Here is a 23,926-nt window from a genome sequence, read left to right on the forward strand (position 1 = left end):
TGAACATTCCAGATATCTGCAATAGAATTATTACTAGGAAGAACTCCCATTTCAGATATCTACAATTGTTACTAGTCAAACCTAATTTCAGTTATCCAAAATGAAAAACATTCCAGATATCTATATTGTAATTTTGACTATCCAAAATACATTCCTTCATTGGGGACTTGTATGATAAACTTAATCAAAATACTGCCAATAGGAAGTATTATCTATTGAAATAGTCCAATAATTAACTAGTACTTTGGTGTGATTACACACAATTAACACATTCAATTTGGATGAAAGGAATTCACTGTATATAATGATTAAAACACTGTTAAAAGAGACAATGGACGCAATTTTATGCATTTATTCATGTTGTTATTCCACTCTGATTCAAAGGCTCAAGGCTGGGTCAGCGATTTAATAGCCAAAAATACTCTAGAATTTATAGTTAATGTTTTTTTTTTTTTTGTTTTTTTATCTCCTTCAGGTTTTCTATTCATTTTTATGTACCATCCTTCCTTAAAAATGCCACAAAACTTTGAAAAGTGCATTTTTGTGAATATCTCCAAAACTTCTCAAGTTGTTCATATACCCCCGATAAAAATGTTCCCCATCGTCGAGGCTTGTGAGGTCACAAATTTGCAACAAGAAACCAACATTTTTTCCCCAAAGGTTTTATAACCATCCTGTTCAAACAACATTCTCTTTTTCTTTTTACACAGCCAGAGAACAAAAAAGATTAAACATAATAAACTCCCAAACCTTTTGTACAGAGAAATCAAACTAAATGAAGAAAGCGTCTCTTATATTAGTCCATGTTTTATCCTCTGAATCCACTCTTGCATTTGCCATTTAATTGGGAAGGGAGACACAATTGTGTCAACATGAGGCTCTCTGTGTTGTACGCAATGTCAATCAGTCCATTTTACTTGCTGGTTTTATGTTTTATATGGAATAGAAACCAGTAAGTCTAGGCCATTCAACAAGTAATCCAGTAATGTCTATGATAGTGTGTGCGTGCGTTCAAAGGTTATCAGTGTGAACGTGTCAAGAGTAGGCAAATCTAAATCAAGTGTTTGTATGCATGTCTGTATGTGTGTTAAAGAGTCTCATAGTTTAAGCCAGTCCGAATCCTTCTGAGCATTCCTGAATGGCCATCAGCAGCATATGTCTCAGCTTCTCATAGCTCTCATAAGCTGGGAGGTCCAGCTGGTTAAAGCTAAGAGTGGAAAAAGAGAAAAAACATTACATTACATTCAAGTTAGATTTTCACAATTTTGTTTCTTCCAAAAATGTTTTAATTATGTATGCCTTGCAAACGTGCTGTATTTACCAGGTATGAGCAGATGGCAGGCGGTCAGTGGAGCGATCGTCACGGTGGATCTGGAACTTCTGGATGCCGTTCATGCCCTCCAGAGCAGCAAAACCCTGGAGGGGAACCTTGGACGTGCCGGTGACAAACTGTAAGAACTTGGCCCGGTCTGCCTGGTCAAAAGACCGCAAGGCCCTCCAAAACCACTGGATCTATAGTATCAAAAAATAGAAACAAGACAAAAGCAGTGTAGTTATAAATGTGCCCCAATATAATGTTGTCTCTGTTCTTTTTTTTTTTAAACTCATCCATACCTGGATGGAGCTGGACTGGTATTTGTGATATTCAGTGTTGGCCTTTAGGTCATCGATGTCAATAGTGGGCAGGCCAGAGATGAGCAGCTCCAGCTCCTGCTCAGTGAAGATGGAGATCAGCCTCTTGGGGATGATCTCGTAAAATCCCTCAAGGAAGGCTGCTAGCTGCTTGCGGATTGCACCTAGAAAACACGGAAAAGTATTCACTTAGCTATCTTTCTGTAGTAGTGAGAATATGCTTCATTTTTCAGGCAACTAATGTTATTCTATCAATTAAAGTCCTGCTCATGATAAATCAGCCAGCTTCGAGAGAGAAACACCTTTAGCTCTCTGCTGCACATTGATCAGTTCACAATAGAAAAGTACTGCCACCTAGTGCTTTCTTTATGCACCACTGAGAATATCTTTCATGTATACCTGAACATCTAAAATGACAACTGTTGATCAAAATATATAGATTACCCATTTCCACTGACTGTGTTTTTATCAGTAATAGTGGTATTATTACAGCCCTACTGCTAATGGGAAATTAAATATTTGGTAAAAAAAGAACCACAATCTCACCTGTCATCTTCATCTGGCATACCAGGTGCACATACTCTTTTTTGTTTTCCTCTGTGACCAGGATATTGGCTCCATTTGGCTTGAGGTCTCTTACCTCACACACTCCAAACTCCTGGACCTACACAGACAGAGCACATGCAGGCTTTCAGTATCATTCATTTCAGCTTAGAATTTAACTGAGAGTCACACATGGTATCCATTAGCAGTATTTTAAGGCCATCAGATTGCAAATTACACTTTTTCAGCACTTATTATATGAGAGCATAAAGCATTTGGCATTCAAACCCTTGAGGCCCAATCCCAATGTCTACAGTTAGGGAGAGGATTCAGTATGATAATCAATTTTCCACTTGAAACTAATTGAAACATTCAGAGAACAGACACCAACCTCTGTGCTGAATGTTAGCTCATAGCCTAGCGTGGACACATCATTCTCCAACAAGTATACCAAGCCCTGGAAGAATGGGTAGTCCTCACTCTCCATGTCTGTGTACCTGGTAAGACATGGATAAAATACAGCCATATTATGCACATATTCAAGAATTTCATTTTGAGATATTTAGTGTAGTTGGACCACGTCTTGAACAATTACATTACTTGGTGGTAACTGCCAGTGGCTAAATACCTGACACTCTTGCCCAGGATGTGCTTGTAGAAGCTGCGGGTGAAGTAGCACTCCAATAACCGGTTATCATAGACTGCCTTGGCAACCACACGACCCACAAACTTGAAGTAGCTGAGGTGGTTAGGGTTGCAGTGGGATGAGGGGTTGATGGTATAGGTGACACGGTCGCCTGGGGAAGTACGAAACAGGGCGTACATGGGGTTGAACATCTCCCGGGAGATGATCATGTACCATTCCCTCAGCAGGCCACCAGCATCCTGGCCCTCCTCGCCTTCAAACACAATGTACCTGTAATGGAAAGGAAGCAGATTATGACTCAGGCTGAGTGATTCTGAATTGAGAAACTTGCAGGTGAATAGAGGGGCAATGCAGTCTTACAGCCTATTCTTCATGTCCTCTGGGCTCTTGCGATGCAGCTCCCTGTAGGAGTCCTCAAACACGTGATCTCTCCTTACATGCACAGCCATGTCCTCCTTCCTCAGGCCTTCATCCAGTCGCTCTAACTCCTGGCGGAAATACCTGTGGAGATGTTGAGAAAGACCAGCCAGCACATCAGTGATTTAAAAAGCCATTAACTGTGTATTAAGACAGTATAAGATAGACGTGTAAGCTAATCTTCCTTACTTCCTCTTAACATCAAAGTCCAGGATGCGTATGTAGTCAACCAGTACTGCAAAAGGCCCATCAGCCAAATGAGTGGTGGACTGGCGCAGGATCTGGTTAAGCACTGTGCGGTGAGTTTCTAGAAGGAAGAATTATTCCTGTTAGACAATGTACTACACATCAGAATAAAGCTTTATCCTCCTTAATTAAATCTTTCAGGCTCACCGGCAAAACGGAGGAACTTCTGGGTGTCCGGTGGCAGGTTTGAGGAGATGTGCATGGAGGATGGTTCCCTGGAAAAAAACGGGTCTAGAGATGAAGGTGTGGCAGGTGTGAGGGGTGCTGGCGACAGTGGTGGAGGCTCATCTTTGATATGAGAAAGCTGACTCTCTCGGGTGTCCCTCACAGGAGGTTTGCTCTCTCGCTCTGTTGCATGGACTAGGAAGAAGGCCTCCACAGCAGGCTGGAGAACTAGAGAAACAAAGAAAACAAATCACTCATCCATGCTCCTTCAACAGGCATAAAATCACATACAGTATAAAGAAATGTATTTAAGAAAGATTCCAAGTACCCAGTACGGCATGCTGGTCATGGGACTCCTCCAGCTCTTTCAGGCACTCCCCAAGCATGTCCCATAGTTCATCCAACAACAGCTGCTCGCTGAGCAGTGGGAGGTCTGGAAGTCTCTCCTCACTTTCTGACTGGCCGTTTCCGTCTTCATCTGAAAAAGAAAATTCCAATAATGACTGAACAATTACATCAGTCATGCTGTCATCAACTATGACTGGAGCAGTAATATTTCCGCCAAAAAAAATTATTATTAATAAATTAATAATAAAGAAAAATGAATATATTTGGTACCGCGGGTGGCCCCAGCCTAGCCCCTCCATTTGAAATGATCTAGAATCATCACTGCTGTTACTAACAGAGAAGGCTAGACAAATTGTGCTCACTGGATGTGGGGGTAATTTACTAACAAAAAAAACAAATCAGCAAACGTTTTAAATGGTCAGTAGCATTTTGCAACTAAGTCCTACCCAGAGGTGCAGGGTCCTGCTCTAAAGGAGATGGCTGGTCAACATCCATTGGTGAATCATCTCTCTGGGCCGCCTGGGCTTCTGACATTGACTGCACTTCAGACTACAGAAAACAAACCAGGGTGAACAACACGGGAAAAGCATGGAAGAATTAATGATAATGATTTTTTTATAGTAACAATCTTGACTGATATTGCCATGCATAATGACATTCTCATGATCCACTGAGAGAGGAGGGGAACTGGAACTGAGTAAGGAAGGACGGGCCAAAAGCATGAAGCCATGTCAGCCAGCAAACATATCAGTAGAACAGTTTAAACTGTTTGGAGCAGACAGCACATTCATATTTAGACCATTTCAACAGTCGAACGTCAATGCAAAGACATTATTATAGGAGGCAATCGATCACTGGCACATCTGTCTTTCTGTCAATGTTCATCATGGCATTAGTTCTATGCACAAACCAATTATAGCATGGCAGGCTGTACGGTGACTGCACACAGTATGTTGTTAACAGATACAATGCAATACCATATAAACAGTTAACTATAGTTTTTTTTATTTATTTGATAAGACAGATATGCAAGTAATTACATTACAAGTAATGGGTTAGCTTATAATTTTCCAAAATGCACAAAGCCAGTACAGGCTAAGCAAAATTAGACATGAAGCATGTCAGTAGCTAATGGCCATTTCATAGCATTTATCATGATGACCACCACAGCAATTTGAAACAACTATACTGTGATGGTGATACTATGTAGATGTGCTTTTTCTCAGCTTTTAAATTGTATTCTACTATAAGTGTGTGCAGTGTGTGAGTAGGAGTATGCCTGCTGTCAGTGCAGCCCATGCTAACCGTGGCAGCAGCAGCCGTGCCAGCAGGGGGAGCAGCACCAGTGGGGGCATGGGGTGCCGCCACTGAGGATCCGGCGACAGCGGCAGAGGCAGAAGAGGCGGTGGGTGGAGGGGCCTGTTGGAGCCGGCGTGCCCGCTGACCCTCTCTCACCATCTGGATGATGGCGTCAGCCTCAGCCTCTAGCTGACGCACCGCAGCCTGGATGCTGCTGGCTGAGCCTAAACTGGTGGAGCCTGGCCATTTGGAAATGGAGGAGAGGGATTTTTAAACTCCATACTCCTCAGGATATTGTACACATACATGTAGAACACTAACATCTTCTTACCTAATCGGCCTGTCTGTTTAGCTTTCTTGTTTGCGCGCCGTGTGTCCTCACGAAGCTGGATAATGACCTGCAGCACTCGCAAGAAAAACTTCTGCGTTGACGTCTTCGAGGTTAGTGAGCTCATACAGGGAAGCTGTAGTTCACGTCCCCCAAGTGTGCGTTTTTGTGCAGCCACAATGACCACACTTTCCGAGCCGTCAAACCTGTACCCCAACCAACAAACGCATACAAGGTAAAGGAAATTGTATTTGTGACAAATTTCGTTTTATGAAAAAACGGATACCACAGTCTCTCTTGCCAAGTGTGTTGACAACCTAACAAACTGGGTGTCCCAGAACCATCACTGGCTAACCTGCTAGTCATCTTGCCCTTGAGTCTGCCTGAGATGGAGGAATCCTCAGGAGGGGCATCCGGGGAATGCGAATCAGCATGTGCCCGTCTCTGCTGCTCCAAGTTGTATTCTCTAAGTTCGGCCAGCAATGTGCCTGAGAGAGAGAAAATGTTAAAAAATGTGTGCGACTGTTATTTGCTTAAATAGGAGCACGAAAACTGGCATCTGTGTAGTTGCCCAGCACTGACCGATCTGTTTGCAAAGAGTGTATCCGAGGTGTCTAGCTCCACTGAGCAGCAGTCTGAGCACAGTGTCTCTGGTGGCACCATCTCCTCTAGATAACTGCAGCAGGATGTTCGCTGCATCCTCCAGACCCTCCTCTGAACATGAGTGGGATGTCAACACCTTGTAAAAAGGAGGAAAAGGGTTATTAGATAATTGATTATTATTAATTCAATTGTAAAAGGGTTACAATTTTCTCATGAGCAGTAATGCATACACATTTCCTGATGACAGCATGAATCACCCTATGACACTTTTTACCCATACCTCCACAGAGAGTTGAAGCTGTTTCTCTGTGAGTCCACTGGAGGCCATCTTGTTGTCACTCTCTGTACTGCTAGTAGTGCCCCTCAGTTTCCCTATTTTGGCAAAACGCCCCAAAAATACATATTATTTTCAACTGAAATCACTGTTACATTGTAATCTCTAAATTAACTTTTTTATTTTGGAAAAAATAACTACCTGTAGAGGTTATTCCAGTGGACGTGGGCATAGAGATTGTTGTAGAGGATGTCTGAGAGGCTGCTAGACTTATTCCTGAGGATGTCCCCTGGGCTACACCTCCCACAGAGGCCCCTGGGCCTGTCACAGTTGCCTGGGAAGAGCCTGCTGACACCATACCCTGCGTTGTGATCGGGGCTGTGACTCCTGAGCTGGTTGACGTGTTTGGGATGGCAGCCTGTGGGGTGGGGTGTCCAGCAGGCACCTCAGTGGCCTTGTTGTCAGGTAGGGCAATGGATATGAGGGAGAGCAGACGCAGCAGCTTTTCAGTGAGCAAGGAACTCCGTCTGATTACAGGGTGGGACAGCATGTTCATCAGCTGGCCTAAAGGGGAGGTCTCCAGGCTTAACTGAGCCCCCTCTGCCTCTGCACTGCCTCCCAGAGGCAATGTCTTCATAGAGGCTTTGCCCTTGCGGCTGACATTCATGTTGTCCAGCTTGACCAGCAGGTCCCAAAAATCAGTGGAGATTCCCAGAGACTGGAGAGCAGCGGCAGTGGAGCCAAAGGAGTTCTGGGTGTTGGAGGCATTGGAGCTGGGGTTACTCAGAGACCCTGACCTGGAGCCTCCACCCACTCCCACAGAGGAGATTGAACAAAGACGAGAGTCCAGGTCAGAAGAAGATGCTGACAAATCCTTACAGCGCTGTTGGGTGAAGTGGCTAGGGAACACCTGCAGGGACAGACAAAAAAAAACAAAAACACTTCAATTATAATAACTCAATTGGCATCTTTTATTTTTACAACATACAATAGATGATGAATCAGATGAGATCAGTAGATGAAGATGGGTGGACTCTCACCTTAGCTAGCTGGATGAGTGTGTCCAACACATGTCGACAGACCACTGGAGCAGCTTGTGGATGGATGTGGACAGTGGAACCGCCACCTCCAGCACACGTGACACCTGGAGCAGCACCTGACACTCCCAGTGTTCCAGATCCTGTCGAACCTCCAGCTGAGTGCCGGTCAGCGTGCTTCCTACCTGATGCTCGCTGAATCTGGAAAATGTTTGTCCGGCAGCCCAAGGCTGCATCCATAGAAACAGAGAGCCAGGAAAGCTGACTGGAGCTGCGAGACTCCACCCTGTTCAGTAGCTCTAAGGAGGAAGAGGAGGATGAAGAAGAACAGGAGGATGAAGAGGAGAGGGAGGCGGTAGCAGAGCCTTTTCCTCCACAGCCTCCCTGGGTGCTCCTCTTGCCACGAGAGTCTTCTAGACGCGAGGTCTCTACACACACCTCACTCTCGCTGCTGCGTTGCAGAATGGATAACAGGCTGCGAATGACCCACCCACGTGTCTGAGAGTGGTAGCAGAGGTTCCTGAGCACGCGGTGCAGACGGCTGGTGTTAAGCTTTGGTTCATCCACAAACAGCAAAACCAGCAGGCAAGACAAGGCCTCATGGTCCAGCAACAATCGACCGCGCAGTCGCAACAAGGAGTCCACACTGGAACTGGACGGTCTGAGGAAACAAAAAGGATAACTTATATTCAGTTTGTCACCTGTCAAAAATGCAGTATGATTTGATCAAGTCAAACATTTCTTAAGTCACCCATAAATAGTTTACTTTTCTCGTCATTTAACAAAAATGCAAAAAATGTAAATTCTCAAAACAGGCAATTAGATCACTGTCTCCTCTCACCTGTGGTTTGTTCCTCCCATCTGAAATGTGCCTCCTCTTTGTACAGCAAGACGGGTGTACTGGACGCCACGATTGCTCCCTAACCGACTGGTGAAAGCTGGTGAGCGCAAGATGGCTGATAGGGCTGAAGAAGAGCTATGACCAAACAACCTCTCATGCATCAGTTGCCTCTGGCGTGCCTCTTGCTCTCTACGCAACGCGGCTGCTTCAGCAGCAATGTCCGGGGGCATGACAGCCAAAACGCTGTCCTCCATGTCCTCCAGAACACTACGCCGGAGCTCTGAGGGGAGCGTCTGGATGAAGGTGACTGGATCCAGAGGGGTGTCTCCCTGTGTGGGCTGTTGGGCTAGCTCCCTGCGCTGCTGCTCTGCCCGTTGCTGGGCAAGAACCTAAGACAACCAATGGCATGCTTAGTTAAAAGAACTGATAATCTGTGACTTCTTTACTTAGAAATCATATTTTTTCCCCAGTTGGCAGGCCTAAAGGTAAGAATTGTGTCTACTGTAATCTTTTATCATTTTAGCAAAAAGTCTCTCACCTCCTCCTGGATGGCAGGTGGCAAGGCTGCCAGGAACTCAGGGCTGACCTCTGTAACCCCTGGTCCTCCCAGTACAGGTGCAGTAGTGGAAGGCAGGGTGGTGGTAGCAGGAGGACGGGAGGGTGGTCTGATGCCAAGCTGATTTTGCAGCACCTCTCTACGGATGTCCTCAGGAAGAGCTGCCAGAAAAGAGGGATCCACACCCTCTGGCAGACTGATGCCTACCAAGACAAAAACATTATGAGATGTAATTTTTTATTTTTTTTTAATGCAGAAAATGTGGGATAGCAATATATTTTACCTGCAAGTGGGTCCTCATCGTCATTGCTGGTGGATGGGAGGGGTTCTTCCTGGATGGCCTGAGACTGGCTGTCAGCGCTATCACTCCTGGGCATCATTTCCCCAGGTGATGAGACAGAAGTGGAGCTATAATCATTAAAGAAAAAAATGGCTATCGTTAGTCTACAGCAATATGTGTGATGAATTACTCAGCTGATGTACACATTATCAAATTGAAACCAGTCAAAGGGCATACCAAAAGGCATATCAAAAGACAGAGTGTAAGGTATTTAAAATGTCCTAACTGAATGTTAACTGGAAATGTATTTTATAATCCATTTTGTATTGGTCTGAAACAAAAGTTGCATGCACTGGCGGTTAAAGAGAAGAGGCATTTTACACAATCTCTAACTGTTTATAAAAATGTATGGTTATTTGGCAAGAGATACAGGGTACATAATACTGCTGTATTTGCGTTTATTTGATGAGGGATGATACTTCAAGCTACTAACCCAGTCTCTGCACTGGTTTGCCGGTCAGTCAGCCCACTCTCTCCGTTGCCAGACAGCTCCTGAGACAGCTGGGCACCCTGGGCAGGGTTGGGAGCAGATTCTTCCTGAGTGGCAGAGGCAGGGCTGCTGGTATCCATGGGTGACCCTTCCAGTTGTGACACACTCACTACCGCAGGCTCTGAGGTCTCCACAATGTCTGGACTTAGGGAGGCTGAGGGGGAAAACAGTGAGGTAAGGTTAGGAAATGGTGTGAATCAATGTATTGCAGCAAAATTCCTTGGGTAATTGATTTGTATTTTACCATGTTCAGAAGATTTTACGACAGATACTAGCTACAAGCACAGTCAACAACATAATTTACATTACAGATATGTGTTCTTACAGTTGGCCAGTCTGTATAAAGAGAGTATTCAAAGATAGTACCTTCCCTGCCTTCATCCAATGCACCACCTCCTCCGACTCTCTCACTGATTGTGGGTGCTGGGGACATTTCCATCTGAGATGCCTCTGCTTCACTGTTTGGCCTGTCAGCTGCCGACAAGGGTGGAAGGCCTGCCCCTGCCAGAACAGCCAGTGAGCTTGCATGCGATTCAGCCAGTAGCAGGTCAGCAATCGGCTGGTGGACCTGCTGACTGATTGCAGTCTCAAGGGAGACTAGGGCCTGTTCATGAGGAGCAGGTGTGGTGGGAGTGACCTCTCCAGATGGGGGAGCAGTGAGGAAGCCCTCTGAGACCCTGGGTGGCTCCAGACATGACACTGTACCACCCTGAGCCTGCTCACCCTCTGCAAAATCCAGAGACAAAACTTTTGTGAAGACAGGGATATAGGTTGTATACATTCCTGAGTGGAAAAAAAAACAGTGACTAAACATTGATTACTAATGAATTGTTGCTAGTAACTAGCTGTTTTTCTCTCTGCTTACCAACAGCTACCATTGCTTACTTATCAAATTGCCCCTTACATTTTACAATTATAGAAAAATTTTCCCTATACACAATTGCAGCCAAAACTGTTCCAAAGCAAGCACATAGGAGAACTGCACAAACAGAACTGAAATAGCAATATCGCAATATAGTGATTAGTTACTGATCATTTTCTAGGTAGATGACAAGGGCCTTCACTAAGGAAGGCAGTAAGTTGTATAGTTATCTCCTGAATGGGGTGAACAATTCTGATCCCCAACAACAACACAACTTACTACCTCACCACAGCACAGCCAGCTGCAATGCATTCAATATACATTTGAGGCAACATTTAATTGTACTCCAGAGATATCATGTATATATGTAAGTATGTGCTTTCAACAGCAATGCAGAGCAGATATTTTCAGTTTGTTAACTATCTGAGCTATTTGCAGGTTGAGAATGGAACTTCTGCAGCAAATGGAGATGTCCAGCTGGTATAGCGCTGCCATAAGAAAGACAGTAGACTGTATAGTTATCTCCCAGATCTGGTGTGATCCTAAAACTATACAAACTACTACCTCATCCCACAGCACGCTCTGCTGGCTGCTTTCCTCTGGGTGCCCATCACTGAGATGTGTCCATTCCCGACAAGAATTTTAACATTAAGACAGAAACAAAAGACAAAATCTATACAAATGTCAGTACCTGCACTGTTCTCTGCACCATTAACTGTCCCCAATCCAGAACCCTATGGGTAAAAACAGTTGACATTAGCAAGCAAGTGAATAAAAATGGCAAAAGATGCATGCACTTCTAGGTTTGAAAATTCCTCCTCCTACACAGCCAACACCCATGTATTACCTGCAGGCTCTGTTCCCTGGCCTGTTCAGCTCCAGAGGCCCTCCTCTCATTTTGCTTAGACTCCTCCTCCTCAGCCAGCTGCCGCCTCCTCTTCTCCCTACGCTCTTCCAGTTCTTCATCTCGCAGACTTTCCAGATGTTGCAGGATAGGCACCTTCACCACTGAAAACAGACACAGATGTCAGAATTGATGCTTAGTTGTGGCAATGTGGCTGTAAGTTAACAATTCACCAAGTCCAATTAATACCACTTTATCTTAAGACATTAAGCCTGGTGCATTGATCTAAATCAGTAAAACAGATTCCACTGGTCATAAATTGGAAAGATATAAAAATATTAATTTGGGATTAAATTATTACATTCACTCCTATTGATTTTCTCTGAATCCCTACCCTCAGTGATGTCTCACACTTTATAACACATTACACAGGACTTAATTATCAACAAATGGGACTCCAAACAAGATTTAATAATGGTCTATGGAAATGTGTTCAAAGTGTAGTAGAGCTGGGTGTAAAGAACAGTGAATACTTCTAACTACTTGACCATCATATCCAAATGAAAGTGATCAAATTCTCAAAAACGTAAATATTTTCAATAATATAGGTCATAAAAACATTAATGAATTTTGTCTCCATTGAAACAAGTCTCCAGTATAACACCAACCCAGGGTACCCCCAGGATTCTTCAAGTTAAATTTAAGACTTTATAAGACATTTTTAATACCACCAAGGATGAAATTTAATGCCAACTTCAAGGCCATATAATGGAAAACCAGTGTGGATTTTCAGAGTGGCAAAATTCAGAGCTTCTACAAACTATGGGGACAATTTACTAAATACCTTTAGAATCTCCAATCCAGAGGTCTACCGAGTAACTGATTCATGCTACTGTATTGATTAAAGTAAAAAGCAGTTTTTTGTTTTTTTCCCTCCTCCTCTCTCTTAAGCAAGGTTTTATGTGTGTGGACATTTGTATAGGTTTGTGTGTGTACATGTACATGAATGTAGATCCTGTTATCCTGATAAGAGTTATGTGCATGGTTGGTTGTGTATGTGTTGTTATGGTGTAAACTTTGAAAAAACGCCAATAAAATATAACTAAAAAAAACAGGATAATAAAAAATAAAACGTGCATTATGAGGTGTTACAATTAGTTCCACCTTGGCTAAATAAGATAATATATAATGTAATGTACTGTATTGGTCCGAATATAAGATGACCCTGATTATAAGACGACGCCCCCTCTTTCAAGACTCATTTTTGGAAAAATACTTTTTGAAGACCAAATCTTGTTTTTTTTAAAGAAAATAATTTGAAAATAATTCTAATAAAAACACATTGAATAAAACAAGTAGGCTGTTGTTTTTAACATATTTTAAATAAAATTATATTTTCAATATCTTTTTAGATGAAACTGTCACATTTAAATTAACGGTAAATATTTCCAAGGCCTTCAGCTGACTGACTGCTCTGGTAATGGGCATCCCATCATTACGTTTTTCAGTTATGTAATCACACACACTCTCCTGTCAATCTCTTGGAAGCGGCCGCTTTGAGGACCACGGTAAGACTTTCTCGGGCTGTTTGTATTTTTAGACGGTGTATCATCTCCATGACAACGCCTCGTTGTACTTCGGCTCTAACTTCAGACTTTTAGGCTTTTTGTAGCTGGATATATCATATGTTGAATCTAAATATGAATGTGGTTAACGTTAGTGATAGTGAGATGCTTGCAACAGTTACACTTCTAGTGATGAATTGGCGAAAACACGTTTTATTCTCTGATTCACGGCTTTGTTCTCAGTCTCTCTATCTCGCTTGACCATACAACGTTACCGTGGTTTCGGGCGGTCGTTGAGGCTCTGTCTAAAACTCTGCCATTTCAACCAGCTGTTTGTAATATTAAAATAAAATGGATTATGGATCATTTCATTTCTATAGTTTATAGCTGACTTTACCAGCTGACTTCTCTATTGGCAGGTGACGTCCCTTATGTTCTAAAACCAGACCCCAGTTTTTCAGACGCATTTCCAGAAAAAAAAAAGTCTTGTATTCGGACCAATACGGTAATATAATATGCCAATCGCTTCAGTGATTGTTTCATCCCGTTCAGCTTTTTGCACTTAAAGGCTGCATGAAAGCAGAGGGGATAAAGAGTTGGGCTCGGGTTTGATTTTCCTCAGCCCGGTGATCGGCACATCAGGGTAATGCCATCAAATGTACATTAGCATGTTGGATAAGTTTCCAACCTACCCTAGAAAGGTGGAGCAACGCCGACACACAGACACTGTCCTCGTCTTATACACAACCCTCTCTCGATCCGCTTGACTGCCAACTTGTCCGCATCTGTGGCCAGACTTCTGACAGTGGCCCATTCTAACCGACAAGCTAACTTTAGCTTGTTACTAGTTACTAGCTTCCCTGACAACTGATCGCGCCCGAGCTTGGATGTTTAGGCCAGAGCTTGCGCACAATGTCTGTATACTAAAACACCATTTATGATGCTAAGGTATTTATTTAATCCTACAAAAGAACATGAAATTATTTAAGACCATGGTAAACGAAATTGGAGATTTTTAAGGCTTTATTTTTAGAACTTTAAATTTAAGGCATTTTAAAGACTTTTAAGATCCCACAGGTACCATGCCAACCTACCTGCTACACAGTCGTGCATACTCTCAGCATCCAGCACTTTACACTCATCTGTCCATCTAGTTAAGGCAGTGGGAATACTAGATAGGGTGCCTTGAGAGACAGAAAGAACAACCATGTTAGGAATTCAAGCGAATACTAAACCTAAAGACCGTTACAATAATAACCCATAGTGATTCTCACCTGCTTGTCCCCCCGTGCTGCTCTGCTCATGGAAAAAGTCATCCAACAACTCGTCATCAGAACGAGCAATAATGTGCACATCCTCATTTCCGACCAAAAGGCGGGCCCTACCCCGAGATTGCAGAGGCAGAGAGCTAGACAGCTGTAAAATGTCTGCTGCAGCACTGGGACCCAACAATCTAAAGAATGGAGTAGAGGAGGAACAGACATTTTATTTAGCATGATCCCTTAAACAAAGAATGGTTTGTAATAGATGTTGCAAAACAGATGTTTTGTTTAACAAAGACACACAAAAACATGCTTTCACCTTTGCAAGATGAGCGGAGGGTTAGGCTGGCGGTTGCCAGGGTAGTGCACATGGATGGTGTGTCCGCTGTTTGCAGTGAGCTGGCGCAGTGTTCGCTGGCTGCGACCCATGCCCTGTGCCAGGCGGCTGCTAGTGCCTGCCACACCTAGGGTGAGGGAACCGTGGTCTGCATGGCGCACCATCAGTGGGTGGGAGCTGGGGATGTTGCCTGGGGAGGGAGGGATGTCAGCTGATGGAAAAACAACAGAAAACAGTAGGCAGACATTAGGGGGACAGCTCTGGCACAACCCCGAGTAATGTTTGTGACAGTGCTGTCAGTTAAACACGTTATTAACAGCGTTAACACAAAGCCTTTTTAACGGCGTCAATTTTTTAATCGCGAGATTAACATTCTTTTTGGCCTAGCAAACTTTGTAATTTTTTTTCACATGCTGTTGCAACAACTAGTAATGTTAGAAAAACTACAACACCACACCGGATCTAGCTAGACTGGACTGAAACATCGCCGCACGGGATGCTAGTCAACACTACACTTAGCAGCAGCTAAGCCGTGTGAAGTGTGACTGAATTTCACTGGAGAGGCTTCTAACACCTGACTGTAGCTGCCGTTGTCTGAAAAATACAGACTCAGCCTCGCCAGCCTCGTGGTGCATTCAAAGTTATTGTAAAATACCCTTTTCCCATCCTGTGGTTGTTTTCGCTGTTTTGTGTTCCTTTTTTTTTAATCAACATTTTATTGTTTTATATTTTTGAACATACAGAACAGACAAATACAATTGAACAAGGTGCTCCTTTTATTTATAAATAAAATAATAACAATAATAACAACAATAATAATAATAATAATAATAATAAATAATATAATAATTTATAAATATAAATAAATAAATCTTTTGGTTCAGGCACCGTTTTAAAAGTATCGTATCATGTTAAGAGCATTAAAATGAGAAAAAAATAATGGGACAAAAAGAAATCAAGGGGCATTTAGAATAGATAAAAATGTGCGATTAATTGTGAGTTAACTGACATTAATGCGATTAAATATTTTAATCGTTTGACAGCACTAGTTTATGACAAATAAAGCTAAACAAAAATTTATTTTCTTCTCACATCATGAGTGTTGTGAGAAGAGAGTAAATGTTGGTAATAAATCATCCTGCTTACCATTGTTGGAGAACATGTTGTCAAACTCTATGATGAGGTCATCATCCCTGTCAAACCTTTCGAAGCGGATGTGTGGTGCAGCATTGATGTCAGGGAAGTCTTCATCCAACTCCATCTCTGAACCTTCATCATCATCATCCTCATCTCCTTCTTCGTCATCCTTGAGGAAAAGTAGCAGCCATGAGTCTTATGGATAAGCAAGAATCAAGACTTGTTTACTGAACCTCATTGCATTAATCCATACTTGATCCTCCTCTTCCTCTTCTTCCTCCTCCTCCTCTTCATCCTGGCTGTCTTCATCATCATTGCTGCCACTAGAATCTTCCTCCTGTGTGTGCTCCTCATCCTCTGGTTCCAGTATGTTCATGGAGTCTGATGAAAGAGATAAACGCAGAGTCCCTTACAAGAAGATCTTAAAAACTGAGAAGCCGTCAGTGAAACCAGTCGCAACAACTGTTTGGTTATTTACTACGATGAACACACAAAGTTCTGTTGTGCCAATGTCTTACCTTCCCGGTTAGCCTGAAGAGTAGATGCCTGGCTAATATTGGAGGGGGCCTCATCCATCAACACATCCTCTTGCGATTCATCTTCACCACTACGTCCCACTAACAGAACACACAACAAGTGATACATCAGCTCTGGGTTTCCTTGCCTTTCTGAAATACAGGGAGCATGATTCCAGTGTGCAGTTAACTCCTTGTGTTGCAATTTTATAGATTGTTTTTGTATCCACCAACTACCCACTGAGGTTTAGCTGCGCACAACTACTCCCACATTGTCCTTACCCGTTTACCATCTACAGTCACTTTTCCCTTATTAGTCAAGTGGCTTACCTATAATTGTGCTGTTGACAGTGCCAGCATCTCTCTCCAGCAGCTCATCAATCAGATCAACCAACTCATTTTCTACCTACAAGCACAGGAAATGAAAAACAAATAGTGGAGAAAGGGCCATAACACCTTGGAGCTAAATTATCCACATTTTGTAATGCCCATCTTTATGCCATCAATTATAGATGTTACAGATGAGGTAATGTGTTGAAATACTATTTGAGTATTGTGTGTAATCCAATGCCAATCACCTGCATAGCCTGTGTGCTGAGAACCTCTGGCTGACCAGCAATAACCACCGTGTCTCCCTCTGTCTCTCCATCCATCAGGTCGTTGTCTGTTCCCTGCACCCTGTGGTTGCCCTCCACAGGCTCTGCCTCACCGGACTCTCCTGGAGTAGATGCCACAAATCAGCAACAGACATATTTGGAATTTCTTGATCTAGAGTGTTGAAGGTATCTCATCTCATTTGATATGCATACCTGGGTCCTGAGTGTTGCTGTTGCTGTCCCTGGCAGTGCCCACAGTGTCATGTTCTGCCTTGTTCTTGCTGGAGCCTCCTTTGCCCCCAAACAGACTGCTGGGCTGGTTAACAATGCGGGACAGAGTCTCCAGAGGCTTCAGGGCAGCATTTACTGTGTTAGCCATGTTGGGACTAATACAAATGATATAAAGAAAGAATATAGAGTAAGTACTTTTTTGCAAAGCCAACCTGATTCTGAAATAGAACTACTAAAAAGGCAAGTTCAAGATTGTCATGCTAGTTTTGCATTATCTGGTTTACTAAGCTTAAAATGGGTGATCCAGGAAAGCCAGGGTTACCAACAGACTGTCAACCCTGGGTTCCGGTTGCAATGTTGATCTAACCCCAGTTTAAATTGAGACCGCTTCAGGATACCAAAAAGCCTGGGTTAAACCCCAAGTTAAAGGCTCCCTGTGGCGTTTTAGACCTCTAGTAGTGCTACGGAGCAGTTTTTCTACGAGTGTCTCCTTGTCTCATGCACGCTGGTGACCCAATACACAGTCCAGTCAATGGTGTCACACTATTCCACCGATCAACAGTTGGAAGTAACATGCCAAGATATGCAGCAATGCGCCAACAAAGGCAGGAAAGAAGAAGACTACAAGCAGGATTTAAAATATGTGTTTGTTTTATGAGAAAGAAGCAATAGACCTATTTGTTAGACCTCAAGAATACACACAATGTGTTTTTGTGAGCAACACTAAATGTAACTTTCGTTGTTTACAAGAAAACTCCACAGGGCCCCTTTAACTAATTCACAGATCACATTTTGTGATGCAGGCTCCTGGTCTACTACTATCTAAATGTAAAATCAAATTACTATTGTGTAATCAAATACCTGGACAAATCCAAGCTGTGGGGCACACGGGCCAAGTCGTTGACCAGTCCTTTCTTAAGAAAGAGACGTATGATATTGTTCATGCCGTTGTGTTGTGTCTTGGCTGCTGCTGTGCTATAGAAACTGGACGTGGAAGGACATGATTCCATGATGGTGCTGATGATGCACATCACTGCCTGAAGCCTGGGAGAAAGATGGGTGAGGACAAAGAGTGAAAATGAGAGTATGGGTTTGTACAGATCTCTATAAATTATCAATCAACCAAGGGTTACAGCATTATCATCAGGTTGGTTTACTTATTTTTTATGCTACTTACCTGGCGTGTTTTTCGGCACCTTCTGCCATTGCTAGTGCTCTACTGAGGGCAGCCTTCACCTCATTGACCAGGGCCACCTGGGCATCAGTGCCCGTGCCGGCAGCTGCCAGACTGGCTAGGAAGAGACGTGCCAAGGCTGGGGTGTCCTTGTCTTCCGAATTCTGGGTATGGGGCAGTAAGTGGTCGAGCACAAAGGCTAGAACACTGCAGTCCTGTTAGGATACAGGAAGATCAAACAAGAGGAAATAATTATAGTAAAGGCAAGACAATACAGAGGTGTGAAAGACTGACATGATTTTGTTTAACTACCAACCTCCTTAATAAGCTCGGACTGTCCAGCAGTGTAGCAGTAGGACGCGATTAGAGTGGCGATACCCACGTAGGAGCGCACCAGTTCAGCCAGCAGTCTCAGGATGGTGGAGGTAGGCATTAGAGGCTTGCTTGCCTTTACCTTAGCTGCTTTACCCTCCTCTGAGCTGGTACTTTTCTCACCCTCCTGTTCTTTCTTTTCCTCTCGCATCTCTTCTGGTGTGGAAGCTGAAGAAGTTAGGACAATGAAATGAAAGGATACACAGATCATATACAGTACATACACTAATATGGCGGATCTGGAGCAACACAAACAGTAACAACATAGACAGCTAATCAAACAATGTGATTAGGGAGTATCTGATATGTGCAGTTACTTTGTACAAATATTCCCACATACTTTCAAAAAACCTTATAGACTCACCTTCTCCTTGTGGTGTGCCAGACTGGGAAGACTCAGCCACAGCTCCATCAGCAGAAAACACTTGAGCCTGAGAGGAAGAGACAGCTCTATTGTTAATTGAGGAGATGACACATTTCCTGTTTCAATATAAGACAACTTGTCATTAAGACTCACGTTGATATGGAATGCAGACTGGGAGTCAAAGTCGCTGCCCTGCCGGGTTAATCTATACTGCTGGTAAACGTCATCACCAACATCCTGCAATATCTGGCACAGGTCTGGTCCACCAGGCACTGCTGCAGCACGTTCTTCTGGACGCTCAGCTGAGAGCGAGAGAGCAAGAGAGCGAGACTTAACTGAAGTGTTCAAATTACTATTTCCAGTAAATCTACATATACGCCCTTCAAATGGACAGCTGTGAGGATCTTATTAACATGTCTTACGTTCTTCAGGAGCGTGGTAAGCAGCCAGAGCATTGAGCATGTCATAGATGACCTCCTTGATCGTGTCAGGTATAGAGGGTAAGGGGGACAGTTTCAGAGGAGTGGTCTTCACCAGCTGTACAGCATTGGGCCCCTTAATTCGAAGGTTCTCAAACTCGTCATCAGAGGCTGTAAAAAGAGTATAAGCGTTTTAGGATTAAAGAAATGTAGACACAACTTGGTAGCTAAATAAATCTATCAATCCAATTTACAGTACTAGCAATGTTGACTCTAATCTAAAGTTACCAGACCAACTTGCACACTCACCTGTGCCAGCTCCCCGGGGCGCAGGCAGAGCTATGCGAACACAGTTGTTGGCGGTTTCAGCGAAGCATTCAGGGTTACGGCAGGCGGCAGGGCCCAAGACTCGAAGAATATAATTGATTTCTCTGGAACCAAGGCTGCCTGACACCACTCCTGAGGTGGTGCTACCTGCTCCGCTGGTCACGGCAGACCTCACCACCTGGTAACAAATTGTTGAGGAATTTGTTTATGGTATCAACAGACTTGAAAGAAAAATCTGAAAATGCAACGGTGATGCAACACAATTATCAGACAGTATCTTCATATACTGTGAGATCCATTTAAAAAGTATGAGAATAGACTCAAACCTTCTCCATTGTGTGCCGCAGCGTGGCCGGATCTTCTATGATGTGTCTAAACAGCAGAGTGACAAGCGGGGTGAAGCCATTAAAGCCAGAGCTCTGCGTTAGCCCCAGAATCATCCGTGTGCTCTTCAGCTCAGCAAACATCATGGCATAGTGGTGATTGCGTGTAAGACGCAAACATAGACGCAATGTGGCGTGGAGAGTGTCTGGGTCCACAGGAACACTTATCATACTGACACAGGCACGAATAAGAACGGTGGTCATGTCCTCAGTCAGGCCTTGTACAACTATATCAGCACTCTGAGAGTTGTCAGGCTCCAGGGAAGATGAGGGGCCAGATGTGGTCTCTTTAAGCTGGCTGGAATCCTCCTTAGGAACACTCATCTCCACTGCTGCTCCTGAGTCCAGGTCAGTCTGTGTTTCCTCCGCTTTGCTCCTGTCTCCTTCTTCTCTCTCTGAGTCAGTAATGCTACCAGCCTTGGCAGGCTTGGGCATGCGAGGCACTCTTTGGACAGTCAACATCACTGGCCTCCTGTTACCAGTCTCTTCATTTACCTGCATGATAGAAAGGTGTTGATTAAACAAAAGGAAAACAAACTCTACTAACACAACCAAACATAAAATCAAAGAATCAATGGATTGTAGTTTGGGGGTATTCTTTGGCAGTGGAGAAAGTGTTTGTGTATACCTGCACCATGGTGTTAAACTGCACAGTGTATCTCCGGCGACCAGCTGTGAAGCGCACACTGCTCTCCCCCGCCCTCCATGCTGAGTCAATGGTACTGTTGTTTGATGCACTGTAACTGCACCAACGGCCTGAGCGGTCATCAAACCATCGCCAGTTATTCCCATTGGGTTGCAGATACTAAAGGAGGACAGAGAGGGAACTTAATAATAATTAAAAAAAAAAAAAAAATGCACAAAATACCACTAACACCTTACAATGTAATGCACACAGTTTATTCAATGACTTTTGACACAAACGCAACAAAATGTATTATAAATGTATTATGATTGCATTTATTACCATGTTTTGCTCACCTCTTCTATACTCAGTACCCAAATGTAAATATGCCTGTTTAAATACAGCTCATTCAAGTCTTAAATAAAGAAAGCCAAGAGCAATGAGCATGCAGTCAAAAGGCCTATCGCAGGACGATGCAATGAACTACTACATGTGTATATAAGTATTCATGTAGTCATAGCGCATGGTTGTCTATACCTGTGCTTGGAACTTTGCATACCTATTTCAGTATCTAACTTTACAATTGTAATCTGTACCTGTGGTTTGGTTTATAAGATTGACTTATACCTTGTTCATTTGTTCCCTGCGCTTTGAAGAGACTGCCATCTTCTCATAGAAGTCAATAATCAACAGTACTGGTGTGATCCATCTGCAGAAAAAGGAAGTCATTTAATATGATAAATACCAATTCACAACACAAATAAGGGCTCTCATGGTGAAGAGCTGGTGTAACATTTGCAAGTAAAGATTAGTATAAACACAGGGCTGAGCAAAACCCACTTTGGTGTCTGGATGTCTTTCTGTTCCTTAGCAGCCTGCAGACAGGGCTGCACAACCTCAAGCAGCTTAATCAACAAATCAAGAATCCCACTGTTCTCCACAACTCTGGCACCCAACAACTTCAGTTCCTTCAGAAACAGAAACCAAAAAAATATTGTTTGGGATGTGTAGATAACAATGACAAAAACATATTTACTGTGTGAACATTTTAAGGCTACAACTTTCATCAATGCGTTTTCCGTTACCTCAAAGAGCAACGTGAGCAGCAGAATTCGTGTTGCCAGCTTGGAGGCTTGGGGCAGTGTAGCCATCTGTCTGGTCCACTCAGACACAGTCTTTGTGTCACTGGTAGTCAGGGGCTCAGCTGCCTTAATGAGCACATCTGCTGCCTCCCACACCTACACACAACATAAACACAATCAGGCTGGTAAATGAATGTTGTGCTTCTATAACCAAGACTTGACTTTTAAAGATGTTACCACGGTCCCTTGTAATGAACGATAACACAAACATACATAATGGCTTACAAAGCTGCATCTGCATTCAAGACATGTTACTCGCTGAAAGCATTTACTCTAAAATGTCTAACAATCAATTACAAAGACAAATTGTATTCAACTGAATGCAAAGCTGCATCTCTCAATTTAATATTAAGCAAAAAATATGATAGCCTTAATTGCAGAGATCATCAATACAACAGGAAATTGGAAACATAAAACAGGATTGAACTCATCTTCAATGTCCCCTATACTCTGAACATAAATGTATAATAGGCTCCAGAGAGCAGACTGCAATGTAAACACGCATTTATCCACTGACCTGGTGGACAACCTGGCCGAGGATGAGCTCTCTGTACTCAGGGCCACTCCTCTTAATGGCAGTCATCAGCAGGTCACAGAGTCGGTAGACTGTGTCAGGCAGCTCATCCAGAAGATGGAAGCAGCCAGGCAGCATGGAGTCAGTAAAGGTATGCAGCTCCTTGGGGTCCAGTGGCTCGGCCTCCATGAAGCGCTCCAAGCAGCGGGCCTCCTCCTCTTCTGCCCGCTCCCTGGCTCTCCTGTCCTCTTCCTCACGTCGACGTGCTGCTTCCTAAAGCAGGCACAGAAATAATCTTAACAGCTGCTCAGCTAATCAGTAAGTTATTCATTCATGAGGTTTCATTAAGCAACAGATAGTTTAGAGCGAAATCTTTTTTTCCATGTGATTGAGGGTGACACACCTCAGGAGAGTCAGAGCGCTGCTCCATGCTGACCTCTTGTCCAAGTGACATGGCAATGGCCCTCATCACCTGGTCCTCTTCGGACATCGTCAGGTCCTAGTTGGAACAAGGGGAACAATGTTAGCAGCCTGAATTTGACTTATGAAAGTTACAAAAAAATGAAAGTATGTGTGTGTTTCTGTCTATGCAGACTTACTCTTACTGCTCCACCAAGAAGTGGTGGAGGGTGAGTAAGTAGGTACTCTGTGGCCTGCTCCATGGTGCTGGTGTTCAGTAGGGCCTCCATGGCATGCTCTCTTGAGAAACCCATATCCATCAACTAAAGCACCACACAAAAAGATAAAGAAGCATTTTTACAGTTAACAGAGATGGTGTCATGAGCGAAGGGCAAATGTATAGAAGGGGGGATTACGAGGCTCTGAGGACTGAAAAATGTAAAGTCAAAGACACTTGGTATTAGGGGTGGCACGGTACATGTATTCGTATTGAACCAAAATAGTACGGGCGTCTCGGTTCGGTACATGAATTTACACGGAGAATACACGGTATAAAAATAGATTCGATTCTTTTTTTAAGCTCTTTGTCTTCTGTATTATTCAACAAAGAATACTATAATAATTTATAGTATGAACACACAATTACACACTAGACAGTTAAGTAAAAATATAGTATATAGTATATATCTATACACACACACACACAGTGTATTTTATTTTACAGTGCACAGAGAGGAGCTGCCTCCAGCCCCTCCCCCTCGTGAAGTTGCGTGCTGCCGTGTGCACTTGCTCAGAGAGGCTATCGTTGCATTAGCTAGTTGCTGGTGTTCTTGCCGTGGGATTAACTGTACTAATAAAACTGTTGAAACACCGCGGCCACGCTGCTGTGAAAGCTCCCCGAACGTCATTTATCAGTCTGATTGTTACCCCTCTCAGTGGCAGCTCCTCCACTCCATCTCTTTATAACGGAGCTAACCGCTAACCAGAGCTAACCGCTAATCAGAGCTAATCGTTGCCAACCGAGCCTTCAGTTCTGCGTGCCTGTATCCATTAACTGCATGTATGGACTCGAGCCAGAATAAAACCCTTAATT

The 23,926-nt window shown here is 43.5% G+C and overlaps 1 protein-coding gene across 11 annotated transcripts in view; it reads right to left on the reverse strand.

Annotated features, from left to right (window-relative positions):
• Positions 1-338: 338 nt before the first annotated feature.
• Positions 339-23,926, reverse strand: part of huwe1 (HECT, UBA and WWE domain containing E3 ubiquitin protein ligase 1) — a 52,319-nt gene continuing 28,731 nt past the window's right edge. For 7 of the 11 annotated variants that reach the window (XM_036007873.1, XM_036007871.1, XM_036007866.1 and 4 more), the window contains 49 exons: positions 23,034-23,156; positions 22,838-22,933; positions 22,438-22,707; positions 21,864-22,016; positions 21,619-21,746; positions 21,406-21,487; positions 20,782-20,958; positions 20,097-20,648; positions 19,753-19,948; positions 19,447-19,614; positions 19,178-19,326; positions 19,025-19,091; positions 18,605-18,828; positions 18,292-18,503; positions 17,976-18,158; positions 17,097-17,269; positions 16,866-17,005; positions 16,618-16,693; positions 16,291-16,389; positions 16,026-16,153; positions 15,782-15,941; positions 14,618-14,846; positions 14,311-14,489; positions 14,131-14,220; positions 11,475-11,635; positions 11,319-11,361; positions 10,132-10,491; positions 9,709-9,919; positions 9,219-9,343; positions 8,918-9,138; positions 8,380-8,768; positions 7,542-8,199; positions 6,703-7,411; positions 6,508-6,599; positions 6,207-6,363; positions 5,980-6,112; positions 5,628-5,842; positions 5,303-5,535; positions 4,444-4,546; positions 3,978-4,127; positions 3,632-3,877; positions 3,428-3,545; positions 3,182-3,322; positions 2,804-3,091; positions 2,567-2,672; positions 2,179-2,296; positions 1,615-1,796; positions 1,322-1,512; positions 339-1,207 (listed from right to left, as the gene is read on the reverse strand). In XM_036007873.1, the coding sequence (XP_035863766.1) occupies positions 1,105-1,207; positions 1,322-1,512; positions 1,615-1,796; positions 2,179-2,296; positions 2,567-2,672; positions 2,804-3,091; positions 3,182-3,322; positions 3,428-3,545; positions 3,632-3,877; positions 3,978-4,127; positions 4,444-4,546; positions 5,303-5,535; positions 5,628-5,842; positions 5,980-6,112; positions 6,207-6,363; positions 6,508-6,599; positions 6,703-7,411; positions 7,542-8,199; positions 8,380-8,768; positions 8,918-9,138; positions 9,219-9,343; positions 9,709-9,919; positions 10,132-10,491; positions 11,319-11,361; positions 11,475-11,635; positions 14,131-14,220; positions 14,311-14,489; positions 14,618-14,846; positions 15,782-15,941; positions 16,026-16,153; positions 16,291-16,389; positions 16,618-16,693; positions 16,866-17,005; positions 17,097-17,269; positions 17,976-18,158; positions 18,292-18,503; positions 18,605-18,828; positions 19,025-19,091; positions 19,178-19,326; positions 19,447-19,614; positions 19,753-19,948; positions 20,097-20,648; positions 20,782-20,958; positions 21,406-21,487; positions 21,619-21,746; positions 21,864-22,016; positions 22,438-22,707; positions 22,838-22,933; positions 23,034-23,156 (9,507 nt within the window). In that variant the 3' untranslated portion in view covers positions 339-1,104. The remainder of the gene's footprint in view (positions 1,208-1,321; positions 1,513-1,614; positions 1,797-2,178; positions 2,297-2,566; positions 2,673-2,803; positions 3,092-3,181; positions 3,323-3,427; positions 3,546-3,631; positions 3,878-3,977; positions 4,128-4,443; positions 4,547-5,302; positions 5,536-5,627; positions 5,843-5,979; positions 6,113-6,206; positions 6,364-6,507; positions 6,600-6,702; positions 7,412-7,541; positions 8,200-8,379; positions 8,769-8,917; positions 9,139-9,218; positions 9,344-9,708; positions 9,920-10,131; positions 10,492-11,318; positions 11,362-11,474; positions 11,636-14,130; positions 14,221-14,310; positions 14,490-14,617; positions 14,847-15,781; positions 15,942-16,025; positions 16,154-16,290; positions 16,390-16,617; positions 16,694-16,865; positions 17,006-17,096; positions 17,270-17,975; positions 18,159-18,291; positions 18,504-18,604; positions 18,829-19,024; positions 19,092-19,177; positions 19,327-19,446; positions 19,615-19,752; positions 19,949-20,096; positions 20,649-20,781; positions 20,959-21,405; positions 21,488-21,618; positions 21,747-21,863; positions 22,017-22,437; positions 22,708-22,837; positions 22,934-23,033; positions 23,157-23,926) is intronic. The other 4 variants (XM_036007876.1, XM_036007872.1, XM_036007874.1 and 1 more) reach the window with 3 other exon arrangements.

Source organism: Sander lucioperca, chromosome 12 (assembly GCF_008315115.2).
Source record: "Sander lucioperca isolate FBNREF2018 chromosome 12, SLUC_FBN_1.2, whole genome shotgun sequence".
Lineage (NCBI taxonomy): Eukaryota > Metazoa > Chordata > Actinopteri > Perciformes > Percidae > Sander > Sander lucioperca.